Raw genomic sequence first — 23,721 nt, 5'->3', positions numbered from 1 at the left:
AGTACTTGATAAAAGTACAGGTTTATAATATATATCTATTAATATATAGATTTTAAAAATATTTATTTTTATTTATGAGTATGTGTCTGTCAGTGGATGTTAGATGAGTATAGGTGCCTGTTGAGGCCAGAGAGGGTCTGAGAATCTTTGGAGCTAGAGTTGCTAGCACTTGTGAGCTATCTAACGTAGGTGCTGGGAACCAAGCTTGAATCTTCTATAAAGCAGTAAGCACTCTTTAACCACTGAGCCATTCATTTCTCCGGCCCTTACAAAATGTATATTCTGACATTAAACATACTGACATGAGTCTGGAGAGATAACTCAGTGATTGAGAACACTGGTTACTTCTACAGAGGATTCAGTTTCCTTTCCATCACTCGAATAGTCGCTCACAACCTTTGTAACTCCAGTTTCAGGGCATCCAATTCTCTTTTCTGGTCTTCATGGTCACCAGGCTCACAACTAGTATATAAACATATGCAAGCAAAAAACCCATACAGAAAGTAAAAACAGCAAAACACATCATTATGTTGGAACAATACAAACAGGATATATATTACAAATTTATGTAGTGATAACTAGTTCACACCATGCAAAAAAGTACATTAATCAAGATAATACAGGCTTTTGTAGGTTCTAAGCTGAAGGATTTTTTTTTATTTCTCTGCAGAATCCTTAAAGCCTGTGGCACTTAAATTTGCTAACCTTTCTCTTGGGAGCTAAACTATATTCCAGCAATGATAATAAAGATTAGGGGGCTGGTGAGATGGCTCAGTGGGTAAGAGCACCCGACTGCTCTTCCGAAGGTCAGGAGTTCAAATCCCAGCAACCACATGGTGGCTCACAACCATCTGTAGCGAGATCTGACTCCCTCTTCTGGAGTGTCTGAGGACAGCTACAGTGTACTTACATATAATAAATAAATAAATCTTAAAAAAAAAAAAAAGATTAACAGGCCTGTTGTTTATTATGAATCATTAAAACTTTGTTCAACCGTGGCTAAAACTTGTCGTGTTCTCATTATGTTGATAAAGTTGTGTTGCCTGGCTATTGGCTGGACTGTTTATATTTGGTTCATTTATCAAGAGACTGAATTGAGGTTAAGATAAAAAATATAGTTATGTTGAAGTCCATCAACTGAAGAATTTCTAATCATGCTACCATGGTTAATGACAATTGAACGAAACATTTTGGATAAAAACCTAATAGTTGTTTATTTGGATACTCTTTAGAAAATTCTAGCCGGGTTCCAGGACAGCCAGGGCTATACAGAGAAACCCTGTCTCGAAAAACCAAAAAAAAAAAAAAAAAGAAATGAAATAAAATAAAATTAAAGAAAATTCTACTCTAAATTCTATTAGAATGTGCTGACTTACAGAAAATAATACTTCTGTTCCAAGTGTAATTGGGCTCCACTGAATGATATTTTCAGTTAGGGTGCCACTGACCCCTGCTCCCCCCACCCCACCCCCAGGTGGGTTCTCTTGAAATTGCTTGAAGTCTCTTTATTCAGACTGGGATTTGCATGCTCTGTAAGTTTCTTCATGGTCAGTCTGAAATAAGTCCTCATGTTTGCTTTCCTGTTCCCCAGTGTTCAAATCACTTTTTAAGATGTATTTATTTTCTCTCTCTCTCTCTTTTTAAAGATTTATTTATTTATTATATGTAAGTGCATTGTAGCTGTCTTCAGAAACCCCAGAAGATGGCATCAGATCTCATCACGGATGGTTGTGAGCCACCATGTGGTTGCTGGGATTTGAACTCAGGACCTTTGGAAGAGCAGTCAGTGCTCTTAACTGCTGAGCCATTCTCCAGCCCTATTTATTTTCTCTATGTGAGTCCACTGTCACTGTCGTCAGACACACCAAAAAATGTTCATCAGATCCTATTACAGATAGTTTTGAGCCACCATTTGATTGCTCGGAATTGAACTCAGGACCTCTAGAAAAGCAGTCAGTGTTCTTAAACTGTTGAGCCATCTCTCCAGCCCCTAGCTTTTTTTTGTTTGTTCAAGACAGGGTTTCTCTGTGTAGCCCTGGCTGTCCTGGAACTCACTCCGTAGACCAGACTGGCCTTGAACTCAGAAATCTACCTGCCTCTGCCTTCCAAGTGCTGGGATTAAAGGCGTGCGCCACCACTGCCTGGCCGCAACATTTTTTTTTTTAAGATTTATTTATTTATTTATTATAAGTAAGTACACTATAGCTGTCCTCAGACACTCCAGAAGAGGGAGTCAGATCTCGCTACAGATGGTTGTGAGCCACCATGTGGTTGCTGGGATTTGAACTCCTGACCTTCGGAAGAGCAGTCGGGTGCTCTTACCCACTGAGCCATCTCACCAGCCCAACACTTTTTTTTTTAATTAAAAAATTATTTTATGAGTATGGGTGTTTTGCCTACATTTATGCTTGTGTACCATATACATGCCTGGTACCTGCAGAGGCTAGAAGAGAGCATTAGATCCCCTCTGAATTGGAGTTACAGATGATTATAGTGGCCATGTTGATGCTAAGACTCTAACCCTGGGGTCTCTGAAAAAGCAGCCAGTGCTCTTCACCTCTAATCTCTCCAGGCCCTAAGATTTAAAAATGTTATTTATTTATTTATTTATTTATTTATTTATTTAAAGTTGTGTATGTATGTAGGCATGAACACCTGGAGGCCTAAGGTGTCAGATCTCTAGAGTTGAAGTTACAGGTGGTTTTGAGCCACTTAACATGGCAATTAGGACTAGACGACCCATAAGAGCATCTTTCTAGCTCTTCTTTTCATTTAATTTAATAGATAGATAGATGAATGGATGGATGTTTGGTCTACGTATCTGTATGGATATTCAGTCTGTGGCCTTGTGCCTTTGGAGTCAGAAAGCATCAGCTTGCCCTGGAACTGGTTTTACAGACTTTATTTGGTATGTGGGTGCTGGGAATTGAAACTAGGTTCTTTGCAAGAACAAGTACTCTTTAACTTCTAAGCCACTTTTCCAGCCCTTCATGACTCTTTAGCAGCTTGAAGTGTGCTATATATACATTGTGATACATGAGTGATAAGCTAGTTTTTCCTGAACACATTTCCCAAAGCCTTCTGTGTTCCTACTCTAGCTGAAAGAGTTGTCCCTTAGGCATCTTGTGATTCTGAGTACTGTAGTACTAGGTGCTGTGTTGCCTTGGTGCCTGATGGTGTGGATGATGTTGAGTATTGTGGTACAAGGTACATGGTGTCAGCAGTCTGGGTGGTCTTGGATGCTGTGTTGCTGAGATACTGTATTACGGTGTGCTTTGCTTAGTGCTGTGGTAATACATAGCACTACATTGTTGAGTGCTATGATACTACTGCGTATTGGGTTAGGAGTATATATGATTCTAGTTGCTGTTCTTGTATACAGTTGTCAAACACACTTTGTGGGTAGGATTTAATTGGGTGGCATATCTCTCAACCGCATTGTGCCTTTATGCTGAAGATGAACTAAACTGGTGACCCTTTCTGTGGCTATGACTTCTTTCCCAGGATGGCTTTTTATTTGAGACAAAGTCTTGTTGTGTATCCCAGATTAGCCTAGAACTTGAGGTATGGTCCAGGCTGGCCTTATATTTAACGATATCCTCCTGCTTCCACCTCCTGAGTTCTGATGTTGGTATTAACAAATGTCAGCTACCACACTTGGCTTTCCTGTTTAAGGTGTTGGGTATTGAATCTGGGGCCTTAGTCATGGTAGATAGACATTCTGGCACTGCACTGCATGCCTGCCTTACCCTGAGGATGTCTTCTAATGTGTTCATTGTTGGTAGTGTTTTCTCATAGTGTTGCAGGTGTGTTTCCCTTTGAGGTTTTCTTCACCGCGAAGAAGAAACTGGTCTTTCAGTTATGGGTTCTTTTTGATAATTTCTTCTCTGGTGTCATTTTTTGGATACTTTTATCCTTTCCATCTCCCTGTGTTTTTTTTGTTTTTTTTTTTGTTTGTTTGTTTTAATTTAGAGAGCCTGTGCATTATAAATCCTGGATCTAATGAAATAATGCCTTCCCACTCCTAATTTGGGGGATGGTGTCTTACTATGTGGCCCTGGCTAGCTTGAAACTCACAATTTATCCCAGGCTGGCCTTGATCTTGCAGAAATCATCCTCCCTCTGCCTCTTGAATGCTGGAATTATTGGTGTACATCACCACATGTGGGTCTTAAAGCGGTTTTTTAACATGAGAATTAAGAGGAAAAAGACATGTGGGCTAGCTAGTTAGAGAAGGTCAGGCATGACACCCATGAAGTTCATTTTGAGTGAAAATTGCATCTTTCTCAGGAACACAGTGTTCTGTGTAGCAGATTTTCCTATATGAGACATAGCTAAAGTCTTGGCTTGTATGTGGGTGCTTCCCATTCTTGTACAGCTCAGGGTTCCACACCCGATCCTCTTGAGGACCTCTGCTCATCAGAAGAAAATTGCGCCTGACCATGGCATTGCACACACGGAGTTCCAGCAGTTTGAACACAGAGGCAGCCAATCTCTTGAGTTTCAGGCCGGTCTGATGTGTGTGTGTGTATTTATGTATGTATATATATTTATATATATCAAGTTTCATGTCAACCAAGGCTATGAGACCATCTCAAAAAACTCAGGAAGGAAGGAAGAAAATTGTTTTTTGTTTGTTTGTTTGTTTGTTTTTTAAGATTTATTTACTTTATGTATATGAGTACACTGTCCCTGTCTTTAGACACACTAGAAGAGCGCATCCCATTACAGATGGTTGTGAGCTACCATGTGGATGCTGGGAATTGAACTTAGGATCTCTGGAAGAGTAGTCTCTTAACCGCTGAGCCATCTCTCCAACCCAGAAAATTGGTTTCTTAACTCAAAGATGCACCTATTTCTGCTTCCTGAGTGCTGGAATTAAAGGTATATGTCACCACTGCCCAGCTATAGCTATCCATTTTTAAAATGGTTTTTCTTTTTTTTTTTTTTAAAAGATTTATTTATTTATTATATGTAAGTACACTGTATTGTAGCTGTCTTCAGACACTCCAGAAGAGGGCGCCAGATCTCGTTGCGGATGGTTGTGAGCCACCATGTGGTTGCTGGGATTTGAACTCTGGACCTTCAGAAGAGCAGTCGGGTGCTCTTACCCACTGAGCCATCTCACCAGCCCCAAAATGGTTTTTCTTTATTGTGTATATGTACATATATACACTGTATGTGTGTATTCAGTTTTTTTTGTGTATGTGCAGGTGTACGTGGGGGGACCAAGATTATTGGGTGTCTTTCTTTTCTCTCAGATATATTGAGACAGATCTCTTCCTTGAACCCATTGTTTGCTGATTCTGCTAATGCTTGCTCCACTTTCCAAGCCCTAGGATTATGGAGAGCAGGATGAGGGCAGGGGGTGGATCCCATCCACCTGACATTTACATATCCTATTAGGTGTGAGGAACAAAACAAACCCCTTTGTGAAAGCAAAGCAGTTTTAAAACTTTGCAAAGTTAGGTGTCAATGTCAGCTCAGAGTGAGGCTTTTATGCCCTAAACAGAGCTTCCTTCCTCTTTTTCCTCATTGGCTGAATAGTCAGGAGAGCACATCCTAACATCATCTATGTCTTTTCTTTCCCTCTACCATCTACATAGAGTTTTCAACAGATCATGGATGGATTCATCTCTGTTTTACATTCTGTTTATTTTAAAGCTTAACGAGACACATGACTTTGTCATATCTGTAGACAAGCTTGGCTGTTAATAATTTTCTATTTTAAGCTTCTAGTTTAGGTGAGGGGTAAGCTAAACCAGCTGCTTGGATAAAAGGGTGTAGCTAGATTAGCAGAAGCTAGAGAGGGTCTTAATGGTTTTTTTTTTTTTTTTTTTTTTTTTTAAAGATTTATTTATTTATTACATGTAAGTACACTGTAGCTGTCTTCACACACTCCAGAAGAGGGCGCCAGATCTCGTTACGGATGGTTGTGAGCCACCATGTGGTTGCTGGGATTTGAACTCTGGACCTTCGGAAGAGCAGTCTGGTGCTCTTACCCCCTGAGCCATCTCACCAGCCCGGTCTTAATGTTTTTTATTTATGTCTGAACCTAAGCTGGTTCAAGGTACATCTTTTTTTCTTTTCTTTTTTTTTTTTTTTTTTTTTTTTTTTTTTTTTTTTGGTTTTTCGAGACAGGGTTTCTCTGTGTAGCCCTGGCTGCCCTGGAACTCACTCTGTAGACCAGGCTGGCCTCGAACTCAGAAATTCACCTGCCTTTCCTCCCAAGTGCTGGGATTAAAGGCGTGTGCCACCATGCCCGGCTCTATTCCATTTATTTAATCCCACTATTTAAATCTCACTTCATCAGATAGAGTGTTTCTTTATCAGATTTTTTACTTACAGAAATATTCTGAAACCATTTATATGAGTTCAGGCTCTCGGGTAAGGACCTTGAAGAAAGTGATAGAAGCTGTGCAGTCACTAGGACCTCACTGCCTTTGAGCCCTGACTAGCAAGTCCCATGTGTAGTTTTGCAGAACTTTCTCATTCCAAATTCCTCTTTGCATCCCTAGCTTTCACTTTGGTGTTCAGAGAAACATAGAGTAGATAGATTTGGTGCAGAAAAGAGAAAGCAGTGTAAACAGAGGTGTCTTTATGTTTCTGTCACTGGAGACATTCTATGGCCTGGATTCCTTTAGCATTTTCTTAATACATAGTCTAGTTTTTAGTTCAACAGTGGGATTAAAATCTGTATCATCCACTACTTGTATTTTCAATAATGTGTGTGTGCGCGCGCTCGAGGTATATGTGTGGCATAAAAGGACAATTTTCAGTAGTTCTCTCCCACCATGTGTGTCCAGTGATTGAACTCAGGTGGTCAGATTTGGCATTAGGCACTTTTACCATCTAAGCTACCTTGCTTATCCTTTAGTACTTACTTTAAACATTTGCTGATTGGAATAACACTGGAATGTGTAAAAATTGGGCTGGAGACGACACGATGTCAGATCAGACACTTTCTAATTCTGTAGAGCCATGGTAGAGTCACCAGTGCTTGGATCCTATGGATCTCTTGTTCTGACTTCAGAATCTTGAATTGGTTGTACATTTATGTTATTTGGCTGTGGCCTATAGCCATCATCACCCTTTTGTCCTTCTAACTCATGTGAGGGATGCAAGACCAAAGACAGTATAGTCTATGTTGAGGTTCTTCAGCATTGTGTGCTGAGCCCTTTCCAAGCATTGAGTACTGGTCACTAAGAGCTCAGCCGTCCTGCAAAGAATCTGTTGTCCCATCCCTTCCTCCCTTTCTTTTTAAATTTTAGATGGGGTCTTTCCATGTAACTCTAGCTGGCCTAGAAATCACTGTGAAGATCATGCTGGCCTCGGGCTCACAGAGATCATCGTGCCTCTGCCTCCCAAGTGCTAGGATTAAAGGCCTGTGCTACCATGTCTGGCTGACCATTATCATTTCTGCTTTACAATGAGAAAATGGTGACTTAGTGGTAACAAGAAATCCCGTCAGGATTCCTGACAGTCACCTCTGGAGGGCAAGTGTGGTGCCATCCCATCTACTACATTTGCAGTGTGGGAGCCATGCCCCCTCTTTACCCCACTCAGTCAGGTGGGTCCCAGGTCCCATCAGAAGCTGCAGAGTGGGTCTACAATGAATGGCAGGCCACTTCAGATTCTAAGGTCACTTGTACCTGTTCCCAAGGGCTCTAACATCCGGTTGACTGTACTGTTGAAAGGTGCTGGTGACTGTGATCCTCACAGGGGAGGAGGAGGCTGAGGCTGGATTCCTGATTTACATGGAGAATATGAGGGGATTTTGCCAGCTGCTGGTGGGTATTGTGGATTGCTTCTCACAGGATATTCTTTTACCTTTAGGTGCAGAGGAGAGGTGCTTGTTCTGTAAGTAGCTATATTTACACAGTAGGGGTATGCCCAGGAAGATCTTGTTTGTGAGCCAGTCTTTCACATTTTATGCAGATGCTAATTTAGAGTGAGGTGTCCCCTCTTGCCCTTCTAGTGTCATCGTCACTGGTTCTTCTGTAGTTCTGAAGCCTCGTGTGAGAAGATAAACTCTTGGAAGAAGAGCTATCTTGGGAAACTAGGGTATAGCATAGGGAATGTGGAGTGAAAGATACACATGATGATCTAATGAGATGGACACAGTCAGAACCCAGACATCACCACCTTCCATGAGTGGGTATGCATTATAACATGGATAAATAACAGTTGTCATCCATGGGTAGACAGCATCAGGATATCCAAAAACATGCTTGTTTTGGATGGGATTTCTCTGTAGTTCTGGCTGTCCTGGAACTTAACCTGTAGACAGCTTCTGTCTGCCACATGCTGAGATTAAAGACTGAAGGCATGCAACCAACACGCCTGGCAACAGCATGCTCTTTTCTGTGAGTGGATATGCATCTGAGCATTGGTAGCATGCTGTCATTCATAATTAGGACATTAATGATATGCTATCATGCCTTCTGTTCTTTGATGTCAGTTGCCTTCATCTATTTGGGTCTATAGACTGAGTATTATCTCTTTGTTGTTCTGGAGCCACAGCTTGTCTGAGTCATTATATGGATGTTAGGAGGATGGGCTCCTGTCGTTGCATTTGGGAGGGGACTGAGACTCTATGGGATTAGTGGTTCTGAGCCTAGAAGACAGTGTTCATTACTCCTGCATGTGCACCTTATATTTGCTGTTTGCTGTTCTCAGGGTAAGATGTAGGCTGTTGTTGAGGGCAGGAATGTAGCTGAGGGTAGTCTCTTACCAAAGTCAAGTGTAGATCTGGGTTCAGCCAGGAATGATGAGCTTCAAGGACAGTTCTGGAGACAATGCCTGCAAGTAGTATGGTCACGTCTACTTGCCTGCTCCCTGTTTGGCTTCAAGGATGACTTCTGCACATTGTAAGACACGGTCCTCACCACTGCTGTCTGAGCTCCAGAGACCTCATAAAGAGCCAACGACTATTGGCTAAACTCATCCCATTTGAATTGCATCTCTAGGACTTAGGTGGCCAAAGACACTGGACTTGGGTGGGGTGATCCTAAGAGTTAGACAGGCCTTCTCCTCTAGCCCTAAGCCATCTGTTCAGCCCAGGATGTCCCACCTGGCTTAAGACAGATTTGTTCCTATATACCAGGGCAGGGAGCTGGGACAGTAGGAACAAGCCCTGGGAGAGGATACATTTGATGGTTCTTAGCTTATGCTCATTTTGGGCAGCAAGGTAGGCAGAGTTTAGGCCAAGGTTACCAGCATAAGAGCTCAAGGCCTCTGATTCTCAGAAGTATTCCATCATCAGCCATAACAAATTAAAGCCAGTAGAGCCCTTGCTCCTACTTATGGGTATTAGGTTGCTTTCTCAGGAGACTGAGGCAATCGAGTGATCACTCATTACAGGAGAGGAGAGGGAGAGGGGGAGGGGGAGGGAAAGGGGGAGGGAGAGAGAGGGAGGGGGAGAGGGAGAGGAAGGAAGGGGGAAAGGGGAAGAAGAAGGGGAGAGAGGAGAGGGAAAGGGGGAGGGAGGGAGGGAGGGAGAGAGAGAGAGAGAGAGAGAGAGAGAGAGAGAGAGAAAGAAAGAAAGAGAGTGAGAGAACAAATGACTCAAAACAAACAACAGCAACAAAAACCAGTACTTTACTCTGGACCTGGTGTAGTACATACCTCTTAGGAGGCTGAGACAGAAGAATAATGAGTTTAAGGCTAATTTGGGCTGTATATTGAAGCCTTATCTCTAAACAAATAAAACAAAACAAAACAAGGAGCTGGAGAGATGGCTCAGCTATTAAAAAGAGTATTGGCAACTCTTCTGGAGGACCCTGCTTCAACTCACAACTGTCTGTAACTGCAGTCCCAGGGAATCAGTAACCCTTTCTGACTTCTCAGACAACAGACATGCATGTGCTTACATGAAGGCAAAGCATCAATATGCATAAATAATTTAAAACTATGTATAATGTATACATATCTATGTATACACACACACACACACCCCTCTTCCCCTGGCACTTAGCCACATCCCAGTCCTACTTGCCCATTAAAGGATATGCTGAAAAGGTTGGTTGTAAGCTCTGCTTCTTCTCTTCTCTTCTCTTCTCTTCTCTTCTCTTCTCTTCTCTTCTCTTCTCTTCTCTTCTCCTCTCTTCTCCTCTCTTCTCCTCTCTTCTCCTCTCTTCTCCTCTCTTCTCCTCTCTTCTCCTCTCTTCTCCTCTCTTCTCCTCTCTTCTCCTCTCTTCTCCTCTCTTCTCCTCTCTTCTCCTCTCTTCTCCTCTCTTCTCCTCTCTTCTCCTCTCTTCTCCTCTCTTCTCCTCTCTTCTCCTCTCTTCTCCTCTCTTCTCCTCTCTTCTCCTCTCTTCTCCTCTCTTCTCCTCTCTTCTCCTCTCTTCTCCTCTCTTCTCCTCTCTTCTCCTCTCTTCTCCTCTCTTCTCCTCTCTTCTCCTCTCTTCTCCTCTCTTCTCCTCTCTTCTCCTCTCTTCTCCTCTCTTCTCCTCTCTTCTCCTCTCTTCTCCTCTCTTCTCCTCTCTTCTCCTCTCTTCTCCTCTCTTCTCCTCTCTTCTCCTCTCCTCTCCTCTCCTCTCCTCTCCTCTCCTCTCCTCTCCTCTCCTCTCTTCTCCTCTCTTCTCCTCTCTTCTCCTCTCTTCTCTCTTCTCCTCTCTTCTCTCTTCTCCTCTCTTCTCTCTTCTCCTCTCTTCTCTTCTCCTCTCTTCTCCTCTCTTCTCCTCTCTTCTCTTCTCTTCTCCTCTCTTCTCCCCTCCCCTCCCCTCCCCTCCCCTCCCCTCCCCTCCCCTCCCCTCCCCTCCCCTCCCCTTCCCTTCCCTTCCTTTCCTTTCCTTCTTTCCTTTCCTTTTCTTTCCTTTCCTTTCCTTTCCTTTCCTTTCCTTTCCTTTCCTTTCCTGTTTTTTTGAGAACTGGGTGGTAACTGTATATACCTTTAATCTTAGCTCTTGGGAGGCAGGGGCAGATGTATCTATAAGTTTGGGGAAACAGAGAAATTCTGCCTCAAAAAACAAGAGAGAGAGAGAGAGAGAGAGAGACAGACAGACAGACACTCTGACTGACAGACTTACTCTCTTAGGGTTTTATTGATGTGAAGAGACACCATGACCATTAACTCTTACAAAGGAAAATATTTAATTGGGGCTGGCTTGCAGTTTCAGAGGTTTAAATCTGTTATATCATCATGGTGAGAAGATGATGGCAGTATGCAGGTAGACATGGTGTTTGAGCAGGAACTGAGAGTTCTACATCTTCATCCTCAGGCAGTAAGGAGGAGACTGTGGGTTTCATACTGAGCTTAGCTTGAGCTTTTAAGACTTCAAAACCTCGCCTTCACAGTGGCACACTTCCTCTAACAAGGTCACATCTCCTCATAAGGCCACTCCTTATGGCTAAGCGTTCAAACACATAACTATGGAGGCCATTCCTGTTCAAACCAATATACACATACTCACCCACTCCACACACACATGGGGGGAAGGGGGGAGGGAAGATACTGAGACTGACTCTGTTCAAACCAATATACACATACTCACCCACTCCACACACACATGGGGGGAAGGGGAAGGGGAGATACTGAGACTGACTCTGTTCAAACCAATATACACATACTCACCCACTCCACACACACATGGGGGGAAGGGGGGAGGGAAGATACTGAGACTGACTCTGTAGTTCTGCCTGCCCTGGAACTCACTATGTAGATAGATTAGGCTGGCCTTGAGCTCACAAAGATCTTCCTATCTCTCCTAAGTGCTGTGACTAAAGTATGTGCCTCGGTGCCCGTTCAGACCTGGCTTTTTATGTGTGATGAACTCAGGTCCTCATGCTTGCACAGTAGTTGTTTTATAGTTGAACTATCTCCCTAGCCCTAAGATCAGTATTTTCATTGACCCATATTAGAAAGTATCCTAGGAAACCTGAAGAGCATTAGTCACCAAGTATCTTCAAGCTGGGAGAGACAAGTGAACCAGGTATTGAGATGCCATAGCTGTGTCAAATGTGGGTTTGGTTCCCAGCACTGATATCAGGAAGTTCATAACTCCTTGTAACTTCAGTTTTAGGAGCTATAGTATCTTCTTGGTTCCGTAGGCACTAGGTATACACATGGTGCAAATGCATAGTGTCCACTCTGGGTTGGCCATAGGTAACCAGAGTACCTCTCACAATAGCCTGAATGCCAGCTAATATTGGTGTTACAAGGACTGGGAAAGAAATACTGAGTGCTCAGGGTACTGTGTCAGGGCATGTTGCTGAGCCAAGGCGGGCAGCGGCCGAGTGAATGGAATGCTGGAGCATCACTGAAGCTCAGGCTAAAAACATCCAAGAACTACAGAGTTTGACTTGGTATGAGGTGTGAGATGTAGATCAAAGTTCATTCTTTGGGTCTGTGTATGTCTAGGTATCATAGCACCATTTATTGAAAAGACTGCCTTTTCTCCATCAGTTTACTTTTGTACTTTTGTCAAGAGTAAGTTGGGCATGTTTGCATGGATTCCACTAAGTTTTTATTTTGAGGACTTGGAAAAGTGCAGAGGGCTGACTATAGAAGTGCAGCGGTCCAGGACAGCCAGGGCTACACAGAGAAACCCTGTCTCGAAAAACCAAGAAAAAGAAGTGTAGTGGGCTGGCTATAGTGATATACACCTATAACACATACTCCTGCCACTTCTGCACACTTGTAGGTGAGTCATTGTACATGGATGGTCAAAGGGAGGCCTATTCCCTTAGAAACAATTTGGATATTCCTTCTCTTACACTGAGGGTACAGTACAGAGTGCCTGACAGTCAAGTACAGTCTATGGCTTACTGCTTAGTGTGGGAAGGGCTCTAACCCTAGGATCTAAGATCCAAACAGACGAACCTCTCAAGTAGCTTCATTTTTGGTATTTCCTAATTTACTAACTTCAGGTGCAGTGAGTAGTGCATTGAAAGCCATCAGTGTATAGCCCTGGCTGCCGGGGAACCCCCCCACCCCTTTTTAAAAAGATTTATTTATTTTATGTATATGAGTACATTGTAGCTGTACATATATGGTTGTGAGTCTTCATGTGGTTTTTGGGTATTGAATTTAGGACCTCTGCTCTGGTCAGTCCTGCTCACTCAGGCCCAAAGATTTATTTATTTTTATATCTAAGTACACTGTAGCTGTCTTCAGATGCACCAGAAGAGGGCATTAGATCTCATTATGGGTGGTTGTGAGCCACCATGTGGTTGCTGGGATTTGAACTCAGGACCTTCAGAGGAGCAGTCAGTGCTCTTACCCACTGAGCCATCTCGCCAGCCCAACCTGGAACTTTTTTTTTTTTTTTTTCGAGACAGGGTTTCTCTGTATAGCCCTGGCTGTCCCGGAACTCACTTTGTAGACCAGACTGGCCTGGAACTCAGAAATCTGCCTGCCTCTGCCTTCCAAGTGCTGGGATAAAAGGCGTGCGCCACCATGCTCAGCCATCTTTAGAGAAGAGAATTGTCAGGAGGCCCTATATAGATCAGTGGTTTTCAACCTTCTTAATACTGTGCCCCCTCCCTTATTTTTTTTTTTAAAGATTTATTTAATGTATATGAGTACATTTGTTGTCTTTAGACACACCAGAAAAGAGCATCAGATCTTATTACAGATGGTTGTGAGCCACCGTGTGGTTGCTGGCAATTGAACTCAGGACCCCTGAAGAACAGTCAGTGTTCTTAACCATTGAGCCATCTCTCCAGCCCACCCTATGACCCTTTAATATGATCCTCATGTTAAAGTGACTCCAACCATAAATTATTTTTGTTGCAACTTCATAACTGTAATTTTGCTATTGTTATGAATCATGATGTAAATATCTGATATGCAGGATATCTGATATGTGACCTCCGTGAAAGGGATATTTGACACAAACCCCCAAAGGGGTCTCGACCTACAAGTTGAGAACCACTACTATAGATGTGTAGCTGCTACAAGGTTGTCCCTCAGCACAGAACCACGGAATTCGATTCCTGTTTAAAAGTCAAGTTAGGAAGTAGCTAAAAGTAGCATTTAAATTACTAATCATGTACCAGTTAGTGCTGCCAATTGGCCATCCATTGTGGGGTCAGAGGATCAACTAATTTAGTCAATAAAAGGTTTGTTGTGCAAGTGTGAGGACCTGAGTTTGATTCCCAGCACCCATGTTAAAAGCCAGATGTAATAATCAACACTGGGGCGATGAAGACAGGAACCTTGGGATTTACTAGGTAGCTATCCTAGCCTTATCATCAAGCCCTAGGTCCCAGTGAGAGACCCTGTCTCAAAATAAGATGCATAGTCTCCTGAAGGACACTCTCGGGGTTGATATTGGAAGCCTGGGGTATTAACATATAGATGTAGTCCCAGTTTTTGAAGAGCTAAGGCAGAGGGAATTTGAGTTGAGCCAGCCTGGACTACATAGTGAGACTCTTCGTAAAACACAGCAGAAAATTACTGGAAGCTGGGTATGATAGATAGGTCATTGTCTTAGTCAGGGTGTTACTGCTGTGAACAGACACCATGACCAAGGCAAGTCTTATAAAAAGCAACATTTAATCGGGGCTGGCTTGCAGGTTCAGAGGTTCAGTCCATTATCACCAAGGCAGGAGCATGGCAGTATCCAGGCAGGCATGGCGCAGGAGGAGCTGAGAGTTCTATGTCTTCATCCAAAGGCTGCTGACTTCCAGGCAACTAGGGTGAGGATCTTATACCCACACCCACAGTGACACACCCATTCCAACCAGGTCACACCTATTCCAACAAGGCCACACCTTCAGATGGTGCCACTCCCTGGTCCAAGGATATATAAACCATCACAGTCATGTACTTGGGAAAGCAGAGATAAGATCACTGCAAGTTCATCAGCCAAAGCTAAATCTCTGCCTCAAGAAAATCTTTTAGGGGCTGGAAAAATGGCTCAGTAGTTAAGAGCACTGGCTACTCTTCCAGAGGTCCTGAGTTCAATTCCCAGAAACCACATGTTGGCTCACAATCATCTGTAATGGAATCCAACGCCCTCTTCTGGTGTGTCTGAAGACAGTGTACTCATAAACATTAAATAAATAAATAAATAAATAAATAAATAAATAAATAAATCTTTTTTAAAAAAGAAAATCTTTTAATTGTTTCAATAATAATAGAATATGTTTATGACCTAAAATGAAAAGGCCTGTGTATGCATAATACAAAAGGTTATAAGGGACCAGGTATGATGGTGCAGTCCTGTAATTCCAACTACTCCGGGAACCTAAGGCAGGGCCATGCATTCAAGTGGCCAGATTAAGAAGGCCTTTATTGTAAGAAGAAGAATATTTAGGGAAAAAATATTTTACATGCATTGTTTATATTAGATAGATAAATAGATAGATAATATATATGAATATATATATATACACACACACATACATACACACACATATGTGTGTTCAGTCCCCAGCACAACAAGAATTGTTTAAAAGTCCTGACAGAATCCAACCAAGAGATGAAGTTTGCATGTGCAAGTGTATCACACACACACACTCTGGAGGACTAGAGAGAGAGGGCTTAGTGGTTAAGAGCAATAGCTACTCTTGCAGAAGATCTAGACTGGGTTCCCAGCACCTAAACAGCAGCTCACAACTGACTGTAACTCCAGCTCCAGGAGTTCCAGTGTTCTTTTTCTGGATTGCATAGGCATTAGGCATGCATGTAGTGTATATGCATGTAGGCTAAACACACATGTAAAATCATTTTGTTTTTGTTTTTTTGAGACAGGGTTTCTTTTTCCTTCCCCTTCCCCTTTTGTTTGTCTACTTGTTTGTTTGTTTGTTTGCTTTTGAGACAGTTTCTCTGTGTAGCCATAGCTGTCCTAGAACTTGCTCTGTAAACCAGGCTGATCTCAAACTTATAGAGATCCACCTTCCTCTGCCTCAGAGATGTGTGTCACCACCACCTGGCTGAGACAGGGGTTCTTTTGTGTAGCTCTGACTATCCTGGAACTAGCTCTCTGCCGAGCTTGCCAGGCTTGCCTTGAGCTTACAAAGATCAACCCTCTCTACCTCCATAGTACTGGGATTAAAGGCAATTTTTTGTTTGTTTTTGAGACTGAGTTTCTCTGTGTAGCACTGGCAAGGAACTCACTATGTAAACCAGGCTGTAAACCAGGCTGGGCTTAAACTCACAAGAGATTCACCTGCCTCTGCCAGTTGTGTGATTAAAGGCACATGCCACAATGCCCAGCTAATTCTTTTTTTTTTTTTTTTTTTTTTTGAAAACTGGTAAAGTATTAAAACAACAACAACAACAAAAACAATATACAAATCCCCAAACAGAACAAATCACCTAGTAGACAAGGGCCAGATGCTATAATATAAAACAAGTATACAGAAGTGCACTTTTGGAAAATGCAGGTTATGTTTCTTGTTTTTGGCCAATCACATGGCAGCAACCAGACTCTGCTACTTCTAGTAGTGGGGCTTTGACCTTCCTCCCCACACCTACCCAGCAGCAGATTTCATTTGTGTATAATGTCCATGGAGCATCAGGGTGCCTGACACTCAAGGAACTGAATTAGAGTCCTGGTGGCTCTGGCAGGCTGATCCAGAAAAACCTATTGAGTTGGGCCAGAAGTGGGTTACTTTGTAGTTATAACAAGGATAATGGTCTCTTTCTTCTTGTGCTCTTTAGTAGAGAGATGGAGCATTATCTGCTACCTGAGTGATGCTCTATGGATATGTACTTAACTGCTTTTTAAAAAATAGAAAGAAGGAGTTTCATCCCTTCCCTTGGAATTGGAAGGGTGGAATGAGGGGAGGAGGAAGGGGATGAAGGCACATGCTCTTTCTGCTCTGTTTTTACATAACTCTTACAGTGTATATTGAGACAGGAGAATAATTGCTCTGCTGCCACTCACGTGCCTTTCTCATTCACAGGTATGGATCTTGGAGGGAGCCCGTCAACCCCTACTACGTCAACTCTGGCTATGCCCTGGCCCCAGCCACCAGTGCCAATGACAGTGAGCAGCAGAGCCTGTCCAGTGATGCTGACACTCTATCCCTTACGGACAGTAGTGTGTAAGTCCCATGATCGCTTGCTGATCCTTACTGATTGATTCTTTTAGAGCTTGACTGAGTTGTTTCTAAGGAACAGACATGAAGCTGGCTATGGTAGAATATATTTGCTTTTTTTGTTGTTATATATTTATTATTATATGTAAGTATACTGTAGCTGTCTTCAGATACCCCAGAAGAGGGCATCAGATCCCACTATGGATGGTTGTGAGCTACCATGTGGTTGCTGGGATTTGAACTCAGAACCTTTGGAAGAGCAGTCGGTGCTCTTAACCACTGAGCCATCTCTCCAGCCTGGTAGAATATATTTGTAATCCCAGCATTTGGGAAGCTGAAGCAGAATTACCATGAGTGCCAGACTAACCTGCACTGTATAGAATGAGAATTATGTCAAAACAAAAACCCTAAAAACGGTGACAGACTGTAAGTGGTTATTCTTGAAAACATAGCCCAATGGCCAAGGTGCAGTTCAGAGGAGGCCCTGGTTCAGTCCCCAGCACAACAAAAATTGTTTAAAAGTCCTGACAGAATCCAACCAAGAGATGAACTTTGAATTAGCTGACTGTCTTACAGGCTAAGGCTTCCTGCTGCTTTTAAGAGCAATGGACTCAGAGTTAGAGCTGCATGTAAGAAACTTAGGTTTGCTGGGCGGTCGTGGCGCACATCTTTAATCCTAGCACTTGGGAAGCAGAGGCAGGCAGATTTCTGAGTTCGAGGCCAGCCTGGTCTACAGAGTGAGTTCCAGGACAGCCAGGACTATACAGATAAACCCTGTCTTGAAAAAAAAAAAGAAACTTGAGGTTTGTTTTCTCCTAGCTACAGAATGTAGGTTTCAGTGTGAAGACAGAAACAGGGACTAATCAGACAGGCAGTCTTCTTTCCAGGTGGCAAGCAAGAGACAGTCCTGGGATCCATCAGTCTGCACACATGGGTTTCTCGCCCATGTTGTTCTGCCCTGGACCTTTTTATGATATGGACTCTTGATATATCATGAATAGTCAGGAGGAGCTGGGGAGCCTGTGTTCTGTGGTAAGACCAGTTTCCTGAGGGCCTAAGTTCTAAGCTATGGAAGCAGATCTTTGCCTCCACATCCCTGATAGTATGGTCACAACTAGGAGCTTGTTTTGTTTAGTCACATACCCAAAAGCCCTTGTGGGATGGATCTAACCTATGAACTGCCTCCTGCAGGTGGCTTTTTGGAACCCTGGTGCATATTAAATTATTCAAACTAAGTATTGAATTGCATAAAACATTTTGTTGAGTTGACCATCCAACCTGGAGTTTCCTAGGGGTTCTGGCTTGGACATATTTGGGCATTTTAAGAATATGTAAAGACTGTGGGACGTTTAAAGTTATTTAGACCTTGGGGATGAATAAGAATGTAAGAGTTGAGGCTTACTAGTTTACCCCCACGCCTGGGGCTTCCTCCAGTAGCACCCTAGTGTTAGAGTAAGCTTTTGCTCACTGCCTGTCATCAGAGCAAGTCTTCTGATTACCACTTGTACTGGCTAGTTTTGTGTCAACTTGACACAGCTGGAGTTATCACAGAGAAAGGAGCTTCAGTTGAGGAAATGCCTCCATGAGATCCAACTGTAAGGCATTTTCTCAATTAGTGATCAAGGGGGAAAGGCCCCTTGTGGGTGGGACCATCTCTGGGCTGGTAGTCTTGGATTCTATAAGAGAGCAGGCTGGGCAAGCCAGTAAAGAACATCCCTCCATGGCCTCTGCATTAGCTCCTGCTCCCTGACCTGTCTGAGTTCCAGTCCTGACTTCCTTTGGTGATGAACAGCAGCATGGAAGTGTAAGCCGAATAAACCCTTTCCTCCCCAACTTGCTTCTTGGTCATGATGTTTGTGCAGGAATAGAAATCCTGACTAAGACACCACTAGATGGCTCTTAATTCATGACTGCGAAGGGTCCTCAAAGGGGTTCTTGGGCCAGCTCAGCAGTTCTGCCCTGATTTAAAATTTAATTTTTTTTTTAAATGTATTTTGGCCAGACATAGTAGCCCACACCTTTAATTCCAGCACTTGGGAGACAGAGGCAGGTGGATCTCTTGAGTTCAAGGCCAGCCTGGTCTACAGTGAGTTTCAGGACAGTTAAAGCTACATAGTAAGACTGTCTCAAAATACATACAGACATACATACATGCATACATACATACATACACTTTGTTGTTGTTCTACATGCACGTATTTGTACCATGTATGTTTGGTGCCCTGGAGAGCAGATCAGAATGTCATATCTTTGGGACTTAGAGTTATATATAGCCACTGTGTAGATGCTGGGTCCTCTGGATGAGCTCTTAAACCACAGGGCTGACTCCATAGTCCCCTAAATTTTTTTAAAAATGTGTTGTATTGTGAGTGTATAAAAGAGTACACCGGTGCATGTGTGTGCCATAGCACATGTGAATGTCAGAGGCAACTGTAGGGATTTGGTTCTCTGCTGTCCCTTGTAGTTTCTAGGTATTGAATTTAGGTCATCAAGCCTTTTGTGCTCCAAAGGGCCTCTACCCACTTGCTGACACTGAATCTGGAGGTCCTGAGTCAGCAAAACTAGCTGACCCGCGAGCACCAGAGACTTTTCAACACTAGGATTATAGGCATATACTTCCATGCCCAGTTTTGTTTTGTTTCTTTAAGTAGATGCTGGGATGTAAGCACTTCACATCTAAGCCATCTTATCTCCCCAGATAAGTGTTAAGTATATGTGCAGTTAGTGGTTTTTGTTTTCACTGATTCAAGTAAGCATTTCTTAGAGGAATTAGTAAGTAGCAGAACAATGGGTCAAATAGTCTGGTTATAGTGTCATTTCATTCCTGTATTGTAATCTAGATGCTTCACTCACTTTTCACAAAAAAATTCTGTTTAAGCAAATGCAACAGTATTCTGAAGACAAAACTATTAGCAGTTTGCCAAATATAATGGCTTAATTATAAAGGAGGAGAATATCCCCTAAATATTTTAGACAGACCTCATATATTGAATAACACTGATACCAATAGGAGCCAGTTTCTAATTACCCACTATATAAAGTCTTAGGACTAGAAGGAATAGTTTTCAAAGTAGTTACTATAGCTGTGTATCTCAGGGTTTTCCTACTGTGAACAGACACCAGGAACAAGGCAAGTCCTATAAAGGACAACATTAATTGGGGCTGGTTTACATTTTCAGAGATTTAGTCCATTATCAAGGTGGGAGCATGGCAGCAATTAGGCAGATGTGGTACAGGCAGAGCTCTCAGAAGAGTTCTACATCTTCATCTGAAGGCTGCTAGTAGAAGACTGACTTCCAGGTATCTAAGGTAAGGGTCTTAATCCCATGCCCACAGTGATACACCCACTCCAACAGGGCCATATTTTCTAATAGTGCTACTCCCTGGGCGGAACATATATAAACCATCACATCCCTGGCCCCCATAGGCTTGTTCAGGCACATGAGGCTATGAGGGCCATACCTAGACATACTATAATGCAAACAAAATACATTTAGTCCAGCTTGCAAAGTTCAAGGTCTCTTCTCAGATTCATCCAATTACTTAACTATAAGTCCCAAAGCAAGACAGGAAACCAGCTGAGGAAACTTCCAAACTCTGCATCTCTATGTCAAAGTGGTCTTTAGATCTCCAATTCATTTTTCATCTCTGTTGACTGCAACAAACTTCTTTCTCCTGGGCTGGTTGCATTCCCTGTTAGCAGCTTTCCTCAGCAAATAGCCCATGGCTCTGGCATCTCGAACATCTTGGGGTCTCCAAGACAACTTCAGTTTTACGGCTTCTTGTTTCAGTGTCTGAGATCCACACATGATCTTCTGGGCTTCTTCAGCTCTTCCCTCTGTAGCACTCTAAGCTCAGGTTGATCCACTCCACTGCTGCTGCTATTCTTAGTGGTCATCCCGTGACACTGGCATCTCAAATGCGCTGGGGTCTTCTGCTGCAACTAGGCTTTACCAATAGCCTCTCATAGGCTCTCTTCATGGTGCCAAGCCGCATCCTTTGCATGACCCCTTCAATCCTGGGCCATCAACTACAACTGAGGCTGCACCTTCACCAGTGGCCTTCCATGGCCTCTCACAGTGCCAAGTCTCAGCTGCTCTTCATGACCCCTTCATGTCACCTTCATGTCTTCAAAACCAGTACCACCTTGGTGACTCTTACACATTACCAAGTCCAGCTGCAGCATGAGGTTCAACCCTGGCTATCTCTGGAACACAGCTTCATTGTGCTCTCAGCTAACACTTCCCAGAAGATTTTACCTCAGTGATGCTGGTCTCTCTCTCTCTCTTTTTTTAAAAAGATTTATTTATTGTTATATGTAAGTACACTGTAGCTGTCTTCAGACACACCAGAAGAGGGCGTCAGATTTTATTATGGATGGTTGTGAGCCATGTGGTTGCTGGGATTTGAACTCAGGACCTTTAGAAGAGCAGTCAGTGCTCTTAACCGCTGAGCCATCTCTCCAGCCCCGCTGGTCTCTTCTTAAATCACCACTGATTTCTTAGCTCCAGCTAACCAGAATCAGCTAATCCCATTAATGCCTTCTATTCTTGACTCTAAAGCCAAAGCCATGTGGCCAAACCTGCTGCTTGCCAGGACTAGAACATGTCCCCCTTGTTATATTACATCATTACTAGCTTTCTGTTTTCCAACACCTTCACTGCCTAAGCTTGACTGTACTGGATCTTGCTCTGTAGACTGACTTTGAACTCAAAGATCTGCATGACTGTCTCTTGGGATTAAAAGTGTATACCATCACGCCTGGTCTTGAGGTTTTCTTCACGTAGAACTTGCTCTGACTCAGGCTGGCCTTGAGCTCAGAGATCCTCCTGGCTTTATCTCCTGAGATTAAAGATGTGTACCACCATGCCTGGATCTAAACTTAGCTGGGTAGGATCTTGCCCCAAAGTCCCACTCCCTTAACCTGCTCTCCTAGAACACAGGAGTTTGCTTCATTTCACTGCCTGGTGCCCTTTAATACTCGAACCCTATATTTTACATTTTTCCTTTCTAAGCTTGCTATGCTTGTTCAAAATGCTCTTCATGAGACTTAGCCAGAGAACAGTCTCTGCTGGACTTTTTTGAGACTTCCTTTGTCAATGCAATTAATATGAATCTCTTTACCTTAGCCTCAGGAAGATTCTTCAGACAGTTGCAAAAAGTAGCCACATTCTTCACCAAAATACCACAAAAACTGTCTCTCACAAAAACTGAAATTCTTCTCCTATGAAACCTCTTGGGCTAGGGCTGCACAGTTCAGATCACTCCCAGCAACTAAGTCTTGCCTACTCCTACTAGGATGACTCATTAAGCCCCACTTAAAACATTCCAAAGGCTTTCCAACACCCCCAGATTCACATTCCTCCAAACAAAAGCATGGTCAGGCCTATCACAGCAATTCCCCACTCCTGGTACCAGCTTCTGTTTTAGGGTATTACTGCTGTGAACAGACACTATGATCAAGGCAACTTTTCTGGTTTTTTTTGAGACAGGGTTTCTCTATGAAGCCCTGGCTGTCCTGGAACTCACTCTGTAGACCAGGCTGGCCTCGAACTCAGAAACCCACCTGCCTCTGCCTCCCAAGTGCTGAGATTAAATAGGTGTGTGCCATCACTGCCTGGTTCCAAGGCAACTTTTATAAGAACAACATTTAATTGGAGCTGGCTTACAGATTCAGAAGTTCAGTCCATTATTATCAAGGTGGGAACATGGCATCATCTAAGCAGGTGTGGTACAGGTAGACCTGAGAGTTCTACATCTTCATCTGAAGGCTACTAGTAGAAGACTGACGTCCAGGCAGCTAGGGTGAGGGTCTTAAGCCCATGGCCACAGTAACACACCCACTCCAACAAGGCCATACCTCATAATATGGGCCAAACATGTACATCATCACACTGTATTCTGATTAAATGCTAGCTACCCAACACTAGGTGTCAATTCTTTTTTTTTTTTTTTTTTGGTTTATCAAGACAAGGTTTCTCTGTATAGCCCTGACTGTCCTGGAACTCACTCTGTAGACCAGGCTGGCCCTGAACTCAGAAATCCACCTGCCTCTACCTCCCAAGTGCTGGGATTAAAGGCGTGCGCCACCATGCCCGGCTAAAATTTATTTATTATTATACATAAGTACATTGTAGCTGACTTCAGACATACCAGAAGAGGGTGTCAGGTCACATTACAGGTAGTTGTGAGCCATCATGTGGTTGCTGGGATTTGAACTCAGGACCTTCAGAAGAGCAGTCAGTGTCCTTTACCCGCCGAGCCATCTCGCCAGCCCCTCAATTCTTTTTAAATAGCATATTTTTCAAGCAACAATAATCAAGAATGTAAACCTATTAAAGAATGATTTTTGCTGTTGTTCATTGCTGGGTCTAAAAATTTGCCTGGCTAATTGTGAGGGGCCTAATAATACCTGTTAAATGAATAAATTCCACACTGGTTTTGCTAAGGTATTTGTTAACAGGCATTATTAAAAAAAAAAGCTGGGCGTGGTGGCGCACGCCTTTAATCCCAGCACTCGGGAGGCAGAGGCAGGCGGATTTCTGAGTTCGAGGCCAGCCTGGTCTACAAAGTGAGTTCCAGAACAGCCAGGCTACACAGAGAAACCCTGTCTTGGAAAAAAAACCGAAAAAAAAATATATATATATACATACACACACACACACACACACACATACATACATATGATTTGGCTATAGTCATATTGATTCATAATTAAGTCAATATTAA

The 23,721-nt window shown here is 43.0% G+C and overlaps 1 protein-coding gene across 2 annotated transcripts in view; it reads left to right on the top strand.

Annotated features, from left to right (window-relative positions):
• Positions 1-23,721, top strand: part of Axin1 (axin 1) — a 59,972-nt gene that overhangs the window by 19,381 nt on the left and 16,870 nt on the right. For both annotated transcript variants that reach the window (XM_021149614.2, XM_021149615.2), the window contains exon 3: positions 16,858-16,998. In XM_021149614.2, the coding sequence (XP_021005273.1) occupies positions 16,858-16,998 (141 nt within the window). The remainder of the gene's footprint in view (positions 1-16,857; positions 16,999-23,721) is intronic.

Source organism: Mus caroli, unplaced genomic scaffold, assembly GCF_978045245.1.
Source record: "Mus caroli unplaced genomic scaffold, Mus_caroli_1 scaffold_18, whole genome shotgun sequence".
In the NCBI taxonomy this organism is placed as follows: domain Eukaryota; kingdom Metazoa; phylum Chordata; class Mammalia; order Rodentia; family Muridae; genus Mus; species Mus caroli.
Note: the sequence above shows the minus strand (reverse complement) of the source record. Positions and strands in the feature narration are given on the sequence as shown.